The sequence below is a fragment of the Peromyscus leucopus genome, chromosome 2, assembly GCF_004664715.2.
Source record: "Peromyscus leucopus breed LL Stock chromosome 2, UCI_PerLeu_2.1, whole genome shotgun sequence".
Lineage (NCBI taxonomy): Eukaryota > Metazoa > Chordata > Mammalia > Rodentia > Cricetidae > Peromyscus > Peromyscus leucopus.
The window spans coordinates 129,020,812-129,037,320 of record NC_051064.1 but is presented as its reverse complement, the minus strand read 5'-3'; the positions used below and the strand labels follow the sequence as shown (position 1 = coordinate 129,037,320).

General features: G+C 49.5%; 1 protein-coding gene across 1 annotated transcript in view; it reads right to left on the bottom strand.

Annotated features, from left to right (window-relative positions):
• Positions 1–16,509, bottom strand: part of Csmd2 (CUB and Sushi multiple domains 2) — a 568,711-nt gene that overhangs the window by 209,056 nt on the left and 343,146 nt on the right. Inside the window, 1 exon segment of the mRNA XM_037203342.1 lies at positions 10,886–11,068. Within this exon segment, the coding sequence (XP_037059237.1) occupies positions 10,886–11,068 (183 nt within the window).

Below are 16,509 nucleotides of genomic sequence, written 5' to 3'. Positions count from 1 at the left end.
TGTCTGTCCTTGTCCCCAAGTGCTGAGCTCTATCATCGTCTGACATCTTTCCTAAGGTAGTTTCAGCAGGGCACCTTCCTGGGATCTGGAGACAGCCATGTCCAGTCATGCCTCAACCTGCCACACACTGGTGGCTGATGAAGAACATGAATAGCCATTTAGCATGATCATGTGGAAGTGCATTTGCCCCCAAGGCTGTCACACAAAGGCACACACAGCCTGAGGAATCTTGACCTTTAAGGCCTTTGTGGAGCTTTACCAGAGTTCACACAGAAGGCTAGCAGCCCTGCTGTGGAAACCCCTTCCCGTGACCTCCCTACAAGATGGTCATTATACGTAAGAGCTGGAAGGACAACCATAAACCCAAGGCTCCCACAGGAAGGTGAGGTGAGTCTTCTTGAGTACCACAGAGCCTGAAGAAACCCACAGCCAAGAAGGCTGTAGTTATGTCCCAGGTTGACGACGGATTCTCTGAGGGGCTCGAAGGACAGGGAGGGGGTACTAGCAGACCGTCAAACTCCAGTCCCAATGTGGAAGCTGGGAGAGCAAACGCCGGTCTGCGCATCTCAGGAGATGCCTCCACAGCTCTCTGAGTCAGATGGGGCAGAGCTCAAGGGGGAGGCACACCCAGATGTCTGGGCATTTTACAGAGAGAAGAGGGCTGCTGACTTGATGTCACAGCTGGAGGCAGAAGCAAGAACGACGGTGGTAGCCCATTGGTCCACCAGTCCAGGTGACTGACCACGGCTAGACAGCCACAGCCTGGTCCGTTTCCCCAGTCCCTGTTGCACCCAGGTGCTCCTTCTGAAAAGTCTAGACCAAGATTTGGCTTCGGCCACGTTCTCACTGTAGTTCTGGACAGATGCCAGGGTTGGAAGGGACTGCAGTTTTCACTGTGCCATAATCTTCCAAGAAGACGTTGGGGAAGCTGCTGACTGGAACATGTTTCCTCCCTTCCCTGTGACCACATATATCATCTGAATAATTTGGAGGTCACTTTGTCATAAAAACATGTGCTCCCCAAACAACCAAGAGCTTCTCCTGGAGGACCATGGAAGAACCATCCCCTCTCCTCCCACTGCAAGCACAGCACTCAGTGAGCAGAGACCATCCCCCTCCCAACCATTCTGTTACGTTTAAGTGAAAGGAAAGCCGAAAATCACTACAAGATGTGAGGTCCAAGGATGGTCCAATCATCCTGTCCTTTCTAAGATACCAACATGCAGGCTAATGTTCCATAGACTCCGGGAGGTCATGGCCACTATGACAGCTGAAGCCTGGCCAGTCCCAATGTCTGATCATAATATGTCACTTCATGGGCCACGGTGGCACACCTCACATGCTGCCATCTCATAATGGAACCAAACATCTCAGAAACTTCAGAAAAATCCCCGAGTGGCTGGCCCACAGTAGGTGTTCCGTGTCAGTGGTTCAGAAGTCTTAATATTAGGTTACATAGGAACATTCTAGAACTATAATTCCTGGGCCCAGTGAACTAGACATTTCTGAGAATGAGGCCAGGAATTTTGTATTTTAGAATGTTCATGAGCGAGGTTAATGAGGAACTGGGTTTGGGTTCGTTTTAGACTGAGCAGAGCCACCCAAGACACCTCTTTAACCCACAAAGTATTTATTTAAACAACAACAACAACAACAAAAAAAAGTAGTGAGTGTATCAAGCGATATGCAGGATCCATACTGTCCTGGTGTCACGTCCTTGGACATTCTAATAGAATGAATGCATGCTGGGAGCCTCCACTGGGAGACTTTGCCTCCTCTGCTCCTGGCCAGCTCCAACACTTCATACCTATAATCCACAGATGGAATTTTTAGAGCCAGATTCTACGCCAAGCTTACATTGACTAGACTATTCCATTGCCACAAGCCAGTGACTGAGGTGTGAGATGGCCCCAGAGTCAGCATCTGGTGGATATGGGGGGAACACAACTTACCCATAGGCCCTCTGACTGTCCCTCCCTTGATGACCCTTCCTCATGAGATGCTATGTCCCAGCCAGCACTGGGTCCCCTGAGCTGGTTCTTGGTTTCTTCTCCAGTTTCTGCCCTCAGCAATGTACTTTTCTGTCACTGTGGTCCCCTGCCTGGTAGATGGACACACGATGCAGTAGTGGACTCTTACCCAGAAGTCTCCTTTTCCCATAACACATCTGCCTATTCCAACACAAAGGTAACGTGATTACGGGTCCCACCCGGCCTTGTTCCTGACAGTGTTAACTCCTTGACAATGCTGGCGGTAACCAGTGTGAGTCAACTCTTTACCCAGAGTCAGTTCCTTCAGTCCTGGACTTTCTCAGCTCTGTCTTACCCAGGTTGACCCTGGGGCGCCAATGATGCTTCACTGCCATGTCCATCATGCCCATGACCAGTGCTGTGACAAATACACGTCCCACATCCTGTCTCTCTGGTGGCCCACTTGTAGAACAGGCCGCTCCCCACCCTGCATATCACCAGCAAGGCCAGGCCACAAGTTCTTAGTGGCTAAGTTTTTGAGGACTAGATGAGAGAGGGAGGAGTACCCTGGAACTCACCAAGTTCCTGGTTTTTTTCCTTGGGTACTCTGTTGTCAACGGGACCTTGATATAGCCTGGAAGAATGAGGGTGTTTCCTCAAGCTGAGGAAGCTCACACAGCTCTCACAGCAGCTCCTGCCCCATCATGGAGGTTCTTAAGGGTGTTATTCCCCACACAGAGACTGGTATGTTCATATCTGAGCCCCTTCCAACCCTGGCTCCCAGCATTTGAAAATGGCAATTTCTGAGGGCTCTAGCTATTGTGATTATCTTTTCTGGGCCAAGGGAAAGGTCGTTTGAAATTGGAAAATTTGAGATTGTATCTTTACAGGGAATGCCAGGTGCTGGCTATAATTGTCAGTTGGGAACAATGGAGGGCTAACTTCACCTGGGCATGGTGCATGGTGTAGAGGTGGGCAGGGTCATCTGGTCAAGGGACATGGTGCAGAGGTGGGCAGTGTCACCTGGGCATGGTGCATGGTGTAGAGGTGGGCAGGGTCACCTGGGCATGGGGCATAGGTAGGCAGGGTCATGTGGGCATGGTGCATGGTGCAGAGGTGGGCAGGGTCACCTGGGCATGGTGCATGGTGTAGAGGTGGGCAGGGTCACCTGGGTATGGTGCATGGTGTAGAGGTGGGCAGGGTCACCTGGGCATGGGGCATAGGTAGGCAGGGTCATGTGGGCATGGTGCATGGTGCAGAGGTGGGCAGGGTCACCTGGGCATGGGGCATGGTGCAGAGGTAGGCAGGGTCATGTGGGCATGGAGCATGGTGTAGAAGTGGACAGGGTCATGTGGGCATGGTGCATGGTGCAGAGGTGGGCAGGGTCACCTGGGCAGGGAGCATGGAGCAGAGGTGGGCAGGGTCATGCAAAAAGCACCTGCTAGTAAGAAGGCAGATAAGGAGCCATGGATGTGGCCTGGCCGGCACACACCAAATGACAGCGCTGTTATATTTAGACAGATGCAAGTAGAGGAAGCAAAAGAGACACGCCAGTGTCTAGGTGCGAAGCTGTGTATTAGGAAAGTGTCTATTTTCTTCAAGTTAATTTATAGTTTAACAGGCGCGCACACGCAAAATCCCAATAGGCTTTTATTTTTACTCTGACAAAATGATTCTAAAATTAATCTTGAACAACAAACAGATGAGAATAACAATGACTATTCTGAAAGAGAAAATAATTAAGGGAGGAAGGAGTCGTTTTTAGCTGTGCTAGATATTAGAACATATTATAAAACAACAATTAAAATTATTCAGTACCGGGGCCGAGACAGACGCAGAGTCACAGAACAAAGGGTGACTCAGGAAGAGACTTAACTACATTTGAGGATTCGGAGCATGATAAAACAATCTATTTTCCTCAGATCACAAGGGAAGAGAATTACTTAAAAATTATGTTGGAAGACTGCCTAAGAGTTTGGACAATATTATACATTCATCCAAATAAACTCCAGATGGATTAACGAATTACAGCTTAAAAAATCAAACCACTGACAAATGACTAAAAATAGGACAAACTGTGTCTCAGATTCATGACAGGATGATAACTTTGTCAGCTTTGGAAAGAAATCACAAATATTGAGGAATTTGTCTACACAGAGATGTAAAACAACTCTACAATGCAAAATAGCAAAACACAAAAATAATGAACATAAGGTTGGGAAAGTGTCTGTGTGAAGGCCACTCAGGGCTTGTGTCCGCACAACGGAATGAGCGCCTTCATACTGCAAAGGAAAATGGCCATCTCCTGGAACTGTACACGAGGACCCAGGTCCCTCCTCTACAGGGCTGGATCCAGGGCTGATACCCTTGTCTAGTGACCAAGATGGAAATCCCAGGACCCCCCTAACACCTCTATTAAGTCCAAAGCTCTTGTCAGACTTCACTAACATTGGACCTCACTGCCTACTCACACGTGCCTACAGCAGCCAACCGCTCTAGGAAACAATACAGACCCAAGCACCCAGGTTCAATGCACGAGTGTATGTGTGCATGTGCATGCAGGTGTGTGCTTGTATGTGCATGGATATGCATGTGTATTTGTACAGATGTGTGCATGCTTGTATGTATATGTGCATATGTACAGATGTATGCTTATATGAGTATGTGTACACAGATGTACAGACATGTGCTTATGTGAGCATGAATTCATCTGGGTGCTTGTGTTTGTATGTGTGTACCCACGAGACATCCCCCTTTTCCATAGGCCTACACATGTCCCATGGGTCCTCTGAGAACCCACTACTACAACATAGATGCCCCCTTTTCTATCACAACTCCAATTCTGTCCCTGTATTCTCAAGGCAGGCCTTCTAACAGAGATGTGCTGTCATCCCTGTCATGAGATGGCCACTGCAGTCTGCATCTGTCTGCAGCTGTGGTGGTGCCTGATACACACAAACCAGCAAACGAGACTCACACAGAGGCAACCAAGTGTGCCTGCCACACCAAGACCTCTGTTTGGAGAAAACCTGACCCACAGAGACAATTCACATAATTGTGGCTGTCTTCCATGGAGAGAGTTTCTAGGCACAGGTCAAGTCCTGTGCCCCTAACTCCTGGGTTCACAGCCCTTATCACAATCTTGGGAAGTCCCCAGCAATCATCTGATATATGCTATATGGGTACAGTCAATATGTACTTATTAAACTTGCACATTTGAAAAGGCCACACAAATATGGAAGTCTAATGAGGCTGTTAAAGGTGACAAGCTATCTCATACGTCGCTTATAGAAAGAAAGACACAAAGTTGTTCTCTTTGGAAAGGTGAAGGCAGATGAGCACAGAGTGAGATACCACATTTCCGGATGGGAAGACCACACATCTAGCAATCTTAAGTTTATAGATTTTGCTACTGGCATTCTGAATGGGTATGATATTTGGGATCTCGAGAGTGACCCAATGGCATATATTCATAAAGACTTATAAATATGTTCATCTACAGGCCTGATCACCTGACTTCTGGAGATTTAGCCTTAGAAAATAACTTAAAGAGGAAGCCACATGCATGAAGATTTTCATTATAGCCGTATATAAAACAACTGAACATAATTGGTGTCATGAGTCGTGGCCCGTTCACTAGACAGACTATTCCACTGGTTTAGAAAAGGTAAGCATGGAAGACATGTAGTCACCTGGCAAGGTATACAACATGGTGTGGACTTTGAAACATAGCATGCAAAATGGTATGCCCGCTGAGACTGAGACCACGGGAAAGTGGCGAACAGATGGGAAGAACATCCTTCAGTTGTTGGATCAATGTGAAACGCTTTTCACTTAGGGGAGGGAGATTGAGAGCATTTTATTTAAATTTCAAAAACTGTATTTAAATCATCCTATTTACATAAATGTAAAAAATTCTAGACTATACTAAAATCTTGTATTGGGTATTGTCCCCTGAGCTGTGGGTGCTTCTGGATATAGAACTGTATAGGCAGAGGTATAGGCAGGTGGTAATAGGCAGAGGTCACCCTTCAGCAAGAGCAGTCACCCCACCCCTCCCCACCCCCACAGGGCACTGCAGTTTAGAACGTGACTGGGAACAGGCACACCCTCTGGTGCCACTGACTTAGTACACAGAGAGCTGCTCAGATGATGAAGGCGGATGGAAAAGTGATGGACAGAAGGAACGAGAAGTGGAGGGGAGGAAGAGGCACCTCCCCTCGGGGTGATGACCTACCTACCCTTCATGGATGTGCTGCACTTCTCACAACGGCTGTTGCCTCCTGGGAACATCCAGCCTAGCACCTGTCCTAGGTGTTCTTTCCGTGTCCCTGCTTCTCAGTTGGGCCCTCAGATTCTGGGAATCTGCTCTGATGGAAAATGTTTGGGGTTGCTGCTCTGTCAATGAATGCCTCAAATTCTCTCCCACCATGTGATGGCTGCACAGTTAGTACCTCCCCACCCCGAACTTCCTTTGTTCATCTATAATCAGAGGGAAGAAATGCTCTGTAACATTGTCGGGAAGATTCACATCTTCCCAATGACAGGAAACAAACAAATCAGCCTCCTCCCCATTATGTGCTCTCTCACCATCATGCTTCAGACTTTAACCATAGCCCCCCAAATGCAGGGGACCTCTTGAGACAAGGCTAAGTTACCCGAGAGCATGGCTCTTTATCTGGGATAGGTTTACCACCAAGGAATGTCTGCCAGCATCTAGAAATGATTTTGGTTTCCCAGCTGGTGCGTGGAGTGCACGGAGTGTGTGGTACTGGCGTTTCAGTGTGGCAGGGGACAGAGATGCTGCTAAAGCAATCTACAAGACCTGACAGCTCTCTGGGACAAAGTACCAACATTACAGAGCCTGAAACATCTGGAGGAAGTAGCCTTTCTTAACAGCTGAAAAGGCAGTGTCCAGATGGCCCTATGATCCAGTCCAGCTTTCTCCAGCATGGAGGTGGGGTGGGGGAGGAGAGCAATCTAGGAAAGGACAGGCAGACACCAGGAGAAGGCTACTTCTTCCCTTCTTCCCTATCTTCAAAGCCAAGCTCAATCCCAGCATCCTCTGCGGTATCTTCTCGAGCACCCAAGGGTTCCATTGTCCCTGGTTGAACCCTCAACTTTGCTGTTGATGAATAATTTGAACTACAGATGTCCCGGGAGACTCCACCTTCTCATTCTACACATGCACCCTAGACATTAAGACTGCAGCAATTAGGATTCACACTTTCTTATGGGCTTCAGGGACTGGGAGAGGGGAACAGGGTTCTGTGTGCTCCTGGCCAGGCTCTGGTGAAAGCGGTTTGGCAACTTCTTTGGAAAGTGGCTGCTAATGGACTGATAATTGGTTTCCTGCCTTTCTTATGAAGTGTGAAGTGCTCTGCTAGCCTGTCAACAAAGCATCAAGGACTATGCAAACCACCCTCAGAGTTATTTGTGTCTTCTACTGTCTCTCTGGAATGGCAATGACTGCCTGCCTTAAGATGCATAGAAGAGTCTCTGCCATCTCTATTAAGGATGATGCTAAAACAGGCAGAGTTTCTGCAAGGTAAGGTAGACAGGTTCCCTTGCCAGAGCTCTGTCCTCAGGACAGCCACAGCTAGCGAACTCCCTAAGCAGAGAAGGAATTGAACAGCTCTGAACCCCTGAGCCTGGCCCTTGGCTCAGGGCAGACAGTCCACATGGAGGACCAGATGAAGAGTGCTTCCACTCTGGGCTGAGACGGAGCAGTGGTCCTTAGAGAGGTGGACTGGCTGAGGACAACAAGACAGGAAGAGGAAAGGGGCTGGCTCCATGGGCTCAGTTGGAGCACTTCAACGTGAGAGGCACCACCCTGCTGCAACCCTAGATGGAGAAGATGGTCTGCTGAGTACCCACCACTTCGAGGGCATCTCAGAAGCCAGTGAGCGGTGCTGAAGTTGCTGCTCACTGCAGAAAACGCTCGGCAATGCGAAGGTGGAGTGGCTGTGTGTGGACTTGGCAGGACAATTCCCTAGGAAGGAGCCGTTTTGAAGGAAATGCTTCCTCTGAAGAACAGTGCAGTGCTTTACAACTCTTTGAACAATCATTCTAAGACATTTCAGCCATCAAAAGAATTTCCCTGGTCCCCTTCTATAACTCCTCTGAAAGCAAGAGCAACATTGTTTGGCTAAGTGCTGTGTTGATGTTTATTGTGACTAATGTGGGGGGGCGGGGAGTGACTCTCCAGATGAGCCTTTTGCCTGGGGTGCTTTTGTGTGTATGCGTAAGGAACACTCTACAGTGCAGACGGGTCTTCTCACTACTTTATATTTTTATGGACGTTTATAGATGCTGTCCCTTTTCTATTGATGAGAAACTATGGTGTGTGTTTGATCTAGAGTTGGGAGCAGGAGCATCTCTCAGTCAAAGTATGACCTGTGCTGTGATGACCCAGTTTGTGGACCAGTTTCCAAGCATTCACCATGGAAAGCGTGGGGGCCTTTCGTACTACAGTTATCGTTAGCTATAAATATGATCCTGGAGATGCCGACTCTGGGGAGGTGAGACTGGAGGGCTGCCCTGTTGGGTCAGCGAACACCTGGAGAGGAGATGCCCTGGCTGCTTGCTGTTTGGAAGCTCAGCGAGGGCAAGAATTGGGTCTCTAGACTTGGAATGGTGAGTAATCTCCCCATCGTTTTTTTTTTTTTTTTTTTTTTTTTTTTCACTACCAGACCTTGTGCTCACCAAGGGCAAAGCCAGGGATCGTGGAAGCAGGAGCTTCAAGACTGGGGATTGGTCAGATAGCAGACAGATGGCAGCCCCTTGTACTCATGAGGCACAAGGAGGGGCCTGCTCTGTGGTGCATGGTATGGGGAGAGCTGGTTTGGCCTGTCTTCCTCCACTCAAACCAACCTCACAGGGGACTCAAGCTGTGTCCCAAGTAAGCAGACACAGCCGACTGGTGGGAGTGACTGAGGACACACACTGTCCTCTTCCATCCTAGAACTTTCCAGAGAGCATGTCATGCCAACTGCCCTGAGTGCCTGCTTTGCGGTTCTTATTAACAAGCCCCAGGTCCTTCACCTCTGCTCCAAACAATAGAGAGCACAGGCTGGACCCACTGTCGCTGGGATAGCCCAGTCCTCCTCTTCTCAGCTACTTTGCAAGCAGAGTTCAGCACACTGCTTCTGGAGACGAAGGGCCTGCAGGGCAGCACTTCAAGAGGTTGAGCCTGTAGAGAAGGCTCTCGAAGAATGTTCTAGAACTACTCCTCAGAAGCACAGCATCAAGCACCTTCCTGGGGCCTCCAGTGATTACCACCACTCTCCCCCCAGCTTGCGTTCTGCTTGCTAGCCACATTTTGCTTTGGCTCATGGGGCCCAGGAGCTCAGCCTCCTTCCGGGTTTGATCCTCCCATGATTCTGCCCATGAAGATCACCTTCACCCAGTGTTTCCTGTTTAAAAAATGAATCACCATGCTTCCAGGGGGAATTCCACTGTCTGGACCTTCCCTCTTAGCTAGGACCTCCAGCTAGAGGGACATGTCCTCCTCTGCTCCCCTCTGCCTAGCCTGGCTTGACTGTGCTGTTAGGGCTCTGGGGTGCTTACTCTGAGCTGCACCTGCTAACTATCCCTGATTCTTGTATCCCCATGGTTCCTAGCGCTCAATGGGGCCAACATGGATAGTTGGATCTTTCCTACCTATACTGGGAACAGAGCTGGGCAGATATGTAATTTGAGTGATTCCACGTGGACCTAAGAGTGATCTAATCTTTAAACCTCTGAAACTTTTTTTTTTTTTAAAAATTCATTTATTTTTATTTTGTGTGCATTGGTGTTTTGCCATGGATGTCGGGTCCCCTGGAACTGGAATTACAGTTATGAGCTGCCATGTGGTTGCTGGGAATTGAACCTGGGTCCTCTGGAAGAGCAGTCAGGGCTCTCAACCACTGAGTCACCTCTCCACTCACCTCTGAAGAATTTTTACATAAACTGTCAGTCTTAGAAAATGCTTTGTCCGACAAAACAAAATTGTTTTTAGCTCGACCAGCATAATCACTGTGGTACGCCCCAGCTCACCCGCCCACTCTCATCACAGGGATGTCGAACATCTCCTAGGCTCTCCCACCCCTAGGCCCCAGGGGCTCTCAGTCTGTGGCATGCAGAATCCAGAGGTCCTGAGCTGTCCGCCTAGGTGGGCAGAGGATCAGAGGGTCAGGCTGAGTGCCCTTCCCCGAGAATTCAAAGAGCCAGGGGAGCTGAGGGTTGAGGACTAGGAGGAGAAGAGGCCACAGCCGGAGAAGTTAGAACCTCAGACTTCCTGACACCCGCTGTGTGGCTTCCCCTTGCCACAGCAGCCCCTCACACTTCGAGTCTCACTGTGACTAACGACGCCTGATGTTCGCGGTGTGGCAAAGTATGTCGAATACATACAAGACGAAAGATGGTAGGCGATAGCTCCATGGAACAGACTACTCAACTCCATTCTTCCCCAAAGGACCAGCCATGCAAGGATAGTTGGAGCCTTTCTCCAACCCTAAAGCCGCATGAGAGGTGGTGATCATGGGAAACATATCCCTCAAGGTCTCAGATCCCTGTAGCACTCCAAGGCTGGTATACAATCTACCAACTTAGAGACATCCTGCGCACCCCACGATAGCATGGTGTCACGGTGGGGACAAGAATAAGGAGAAATGTCTTGGTCTGACCTTCATGGACCATGCTCAGTGGTCTCTACCTTGCTTTAAGGATCACCAAAGAAGGTCTCCAAAGATCAAGAGATGTAACACATACATTAGATGTGGGAACCCAGATAACCATCTTCCTAGGAACAAGAGGAACCACCCCAAATGGCGCTGTGGGTCCCCACTCCAGGTTTCCAAAGGCATGGCCTTAACTAGGGATCCAGCCTGCCTCTCTGGGGAGCCCGTCAGTGGCCACCCCTGCTCACTTACACACACAGCCTGGCTTCTTAGCCGACCACTGGTTATTCTTTTGGCACGTGATTGATTTCTGCCCCACCAGCTCAAAGGCAGGCTGGCATTCAAACTTGAGTGTGTCACCATGGCGAAAGCGAGAGCCTTCTCTCCGGCCATAGGCAGGTATGCCAGGGTCTCCACAACTGCCCTGTTCGATCTCTGAAAAACAAGAGACAAAGAAAAAGAGGTGACTTTACATCTGTCCTGGAAGCACAGGTCCCCTACCGCTTGCTCTGCTGCCCGTCTACCATGAGTCAGGGTGTGGGATTCATAAATCCTGCAGGAAGGACAGTGTCCTAGGACAAAGGGTCTTCAGTTCTCACATGCTTGTGACTCTGTGTCCACATGCTAGATCCCAGAGGATATTTTCATCTGTGAAAGGTGGCGGTTAGTCTTGGGTATGAAATCGCCCTCGCAGGCTCGCGTGTTTGAACACTTTGGAGTCCCCCATATGGTAGTACTGTTTGGGGAGGTTGTGGAACTTTGGGGACGGGAACCTGCTGCGCAGAAGTGGGTTGCTGAGAGGGAGCCTTGAGAGACATCTGCTTCTGGTTCTGTTTGACTTGATGTCTGTCTTAAGTTCTGTTGCCATGGATGGAGCCCCATCGAGGTGGGCACTAGCCCCATGACATCATAGGACAAAATAAACCTTTCCTCCTTTCAAATTACATTCTGTCACGCACCTATTCCGGGAGCTAATATGTCCCAAAGTTTGGAGAAATCCTGCCTGAGTTGCGCTTTGCATCTGACTGTGAACACTGCTGGGGGGATTTGGAGAAAGGTCCGTCTGAGCAGTGAGGGCGAGCGTGCACGGGCGAGACGCGGCGGCCCTGTGCAGCCCGTCTTCTTTCAGCCTGTCTTCCGTGCCAACCAGAGTAAGTGGGAATCAATACCGGCTGCCTTCTGACACCGAAGCACTTTCAAGGTATTTTTTTGTAGATTCAATTTGAGACAGTAGCAGATAAAAAGAAACAAACGACTCATTAAGTACACTTAAAGTCTGCTTGAGCCAATCGGTGAGTCAGCCTGTCTCGGCCCCAGGAGACGGAACTCAGCAGCATGATGGGCTCATCTCTGGGAGTCAGCCAGGACCCAGGCACTTCGGGTCGGGAGTCGGCCCTGGCTGCATCTTTGGAGGCTGAGCCTCCTTTGCCGCACCCTGTGCTGTGAGAGAGGGATGGGGGAGGAGCTCCATCTAGGGAGGAAGATGGCCTACCGGGAGACAGGAAGTCACCAAGAAAGTGTGAGATGGAGAAAGGAGACTGTAAGAGACCTGAGGTTTGGGAAAGGAGGGCCTGGAGTCACTGAGCGAGTGTTGGATAACTTTCCAGGACTCTGGGGGAAGAAAGGACGCTGCCTTTTCAGTGGCTGTCATTATGGGTGATCAGTAGCCAAGGTTTCCAGAAGGTGCTGTGCGATTCTGCAAAAGCTTTCTTGTTGTAAGCTGTTTCTCTGAGCAGATCAGAGCTACAAAGACTCAGTGGCATATGCAAAGGGTTCTGATGGTCACAGGGGTCAGTGTGACCATGTGCAAGCACCAAAGGAGTCACGTCAGGTCAGTTCACTTAAATCTCAAGTGTCCCCCACCTCATCCTACACACACACACACACACACACACACACACACACACACACACTCACACACACACATACACTAGCTAGGCTTATATGTACATGTTCCTTTGCAGCTGGCTTTGTGTATGCTCAGGGACAGGGATGGGGCCACACTGAATCATTCCAAGGAAGTGGGAGTTTGCTTCGGATTCCAGAGCTCCAGTCTGTGGTGGTATTGTGTTTCCAAATATTGTGTACTCTATAAATTTATCTGGGTCAGAGAACAGACAGCACTAGATACAAAGGCTAGAATGGTGGCACTCACACTTAATCCTAGCATTCAGAGATAGAATCCTCTGGATCTCTGTGAGTTCAAGGCACATTGAAATAGCCAAGCATGGTGACAGCTTAATCCAGAAAGCAGCTTTAATCCAGGGAGTGGTGGTAGAAAGCAGGAGAATATAAGGCGTGAGGACGAGAAACTAGAGCATTTGGCTAGAAGATTTGGCTGGTTAAGCTTCAGGCTATGGAGCAACACAGTTCAGTTGAGATCATTGGGATGAGGAACAGAAGTTCCAGTCGGAGGAAAAGACAGCTGAGGATCCGGCGAGGTGAGATAGCTGTGGCTTGTTCTGTCTCTCTGATCTACCAGCATGGACCCCAATAACGGCCTCAGGTTTGATTTTATTAATAAGAACTTTTAAGATTCCTGCTACACCAGTCATCCGAAGGACAGGAAGAAGGGCCCCTGTGACAAAGAGATCTGAAGAAGCAAGAGGCAGAACCCACCTCCTTTCAGTGTCCCCAAACATGCTGTCTTGTGATGCAAGAGCCGTCAGGGCAGTGGCAGGAAACATTACCTGGTATCCGAAGACAGACTCCGTATTTCAGGTTCCCTAGTGAGGTCCCACCACACGAAACATGTGAGGGGGGCACATCTGACTGAGCTGCTGCCTTCAGCTGGTCTGAGGGTCTGACTGGCTCAAGAGAGTGTGCATTTGAGGGTGGGGTGGTCTTCTCGGCCCCCATTGTGTAGCCAAATCTCTTTGCACATAACCATGCCTGCCTAATTCCTACCTATCGGCAAGGCAGTTGCAGGCATTTAACAAGTCCTGCTGTGCGCCAGGGCCTGTGCCAGACACTGGCCATGTAGATAGTCTCTGTCCACTTGGAACATCCGGGGGAGGAGACATGACCAAGGCATGGGGTCTCAGGCTGAAAATAGGGTGCAGAGAGGAAGGCACACGATGTCAAGTGCCTCAAAGACCCAGCAAGACAATAATTGTTTTCATGATAATTATTCAGGTAAGGACAGCTCAATCTTAACACTATACAGCACTTTTTAAGAAAATCACAATGAACATGTACAACATTTAAAATTGACACTGATGCCAACCTTGCACTGGCATGGCTTACTTTTGCCCTTTACCCCCATCCTGTTATCTCAGCTTGTCTTCTACAATTAAAACGCCGATTTTTTTTTCTTAAAAAAGCCATGATTATTTTACGTTCATCTTGATTTGAAAGATACTGTCTTAAATGCTATTTATCTTAAAATTTGAGTTTGGGACCCCACTCTCACATTGTGTGCCTAAGGTGAGCGTCTCACTCGTCTCGTGGAATCCCATCCCTGGGTCACAGGGAGCTTCCTGGAGAAGGTACTTTCTGTGCTGAGGCCTAAGACCACAGAGGATCGAGCAGTAAAAGGCTTGGCAGTGAGGAGACAAGGGTTCTCTGGATGGAGGGAAGAGTCCAGGCCAAATCTCAGATGCAGGGTTGTGTACTGAGCTATAATATGTCAGTGAAAAAAACTACTAGTCATTATTACCATAACCAGCTTCCATTTGCGGTATATGTACACAGACTCCAGCCAGTTTGGCCACTGCCAGCATTTTATAGATTAACTCACATTACCCTCACAGTATTTCTAATGGAAGGTATTCTTTTTCTCCAAATTTTAAAAGAGAAACAGGCACAAAGACATATGTGACTACATAAGACCACAGAGCTCAGAAGTGGTGGATCTGAGACCCACACACAGTTGCCTGGCTCCCGGGCATTCTCCATGCAAGACTTCTCTGATGGGCAGGACCAGCCATGAAAGGGCCTGTGCGATCTACATGAACTGACTTAGATGGTCGTCATGGAAGCTAAGATTTACTCAGAGGCACCTGTGAAATCTTCTGATCCCTGTCTGGGGAATGGTCCAGGAGTAGCTAGCTAGCTGGAGGCTAGGCGAGCATTCACACTCACTCAATAAACATTGGGACTGTCAGTTTAGTAGTGGAGAATGCAGTAGGGAACAAGACAGAAAGATGCTTTGCTTCTGTGAAACCTCTGTGTCGGTGGGAGATGTTCTGATGGTATCCTATGCTGGGTCCAGGAAGAGAGGATGGAGAGAACCAGGAAGATGTGAGGGGTCTGAAGTAGGAATATGCCACAGGCTGTGCCAAGGATAAGGATGCAGGAGTAAGGGAGAGACCAAGGTCTACTGTACCTATGGGTTTGGGTTGGCCACAACGGTGTGCTCCCTTCAGACAAGGATACAGGAGGTAGGAGACTGCATGGAGGGTCATAATAACTGCTGCTAAGGAGCAGTTATCTGGATTTTAAGTTGAGGACAGATGTACACAATTTGAGATGGAACTCATAAATGAGCCAGGAGAAGAGACCCACCAAGCAAGGTGAGAAGAGATGTCATCCCAGAATGGGACGTAAGAGATGGCTTTTGGGGAGTAGTGGTAGAGTAGACTATAGTCCAAGGCAAGTGGGGACCACAGAGCTTGGAGGAGGATGAGCTGAGGAGATCAACGGACTCCGTGTCACAGGGAACTTAGGGTGGGATAGAAAGCAAAAGACTAAAAGGAGCCCATTGCTGATGTGACGAACGGTTGTCATGACAGCCAGCACCGGATGGGAGGGATCGTGGTACTATGGAAGGAGCAGGGATGGAAAAGAGGAGGGTCACGTCGTAACTCTGAGGTGGTCACAACCTTTGGATGGTGGTTAAGATATTCTAAAGATGGAATGAGCTAGTTAAATTTCTGGGAAGAACAAGGGAGGGGGATGCTCGTGGAGGCTGAATGGCTCACTGAGGTTGTGGAGAAGTGAGGAAGGGCAGCTAGAGGCTCCAGGGAGGGACGCAGCGGAGACCCTGTGCATGCTGGCTGGCTGGCCTTGGTGCTCAGGCAGAGGCTTTCAACGACAGCAGTGAACAAGGATGGTGTGGCCGTGAGTTTCAGGTAGCGAGCGGGAGACCAAGGTCTTTGGTAAGGAGTGAAGTATTAGTCACGGGAAGCAAGACTGGACACTGACAGGACCTTCTGAAACTGTCACTCTAGAGAACAGGAGATGGAAACTCAGTGGACAGCCACGAACCTGTGGCCCACTAAGGGCGGGGCCGACTCTCCTGGACCTGGCAGCACTGTCTGCCTTGCTCACGCAGACCCAAAAGGGACAGTGGTGCCGACTGTGGGTTGGGGATGTGACCGGTGAAGCCAAGGAACCCAGGCTTTTGCTCCAAGTGTGGCTGAGTGGGAGCCAGAGCTACAGGGCAAGGAAGGAAAGAGTAAAGCAGGAGCTGAGGGCAGAGGTGGGGAGTTTGAGGAAAAGATAACCAATAGGGGAGCGGGGGATGACAAGAGGAGCCAAGGGACAAAGGACCCCGGAGCAGGTGCCATGACCCTAGATTCCAGCAGAGCCGGAAGACAAGGTCCACCTAGGAGAAGAAGTGAGAAGATTGAGATCTGAGAGACAAGCAGATGGCAAGACTTGGGGTAAGGGGTGGGGAGGGGGCAGTGATGACGAGGAAGCAGGGGCTGGAGGCCATGTGACATCCAAGGAGAAGACCATGTGGTGGGGAGGGAAATGGAGCTCATGAGCCTCCTCCAATGTGACGGTCATCAAGTGTGAGGGAAGGAGCGTTAGCCCTGGAGAAGATGACGATGGTGACGCTGACATCCAGGAGGGCCAGGTAGAGAGGGGTGGGCTCCCTGAAGAACCCAGATCTGGATGTGGGGTGATGAGGAATGGGGCAGGTTGGGGCT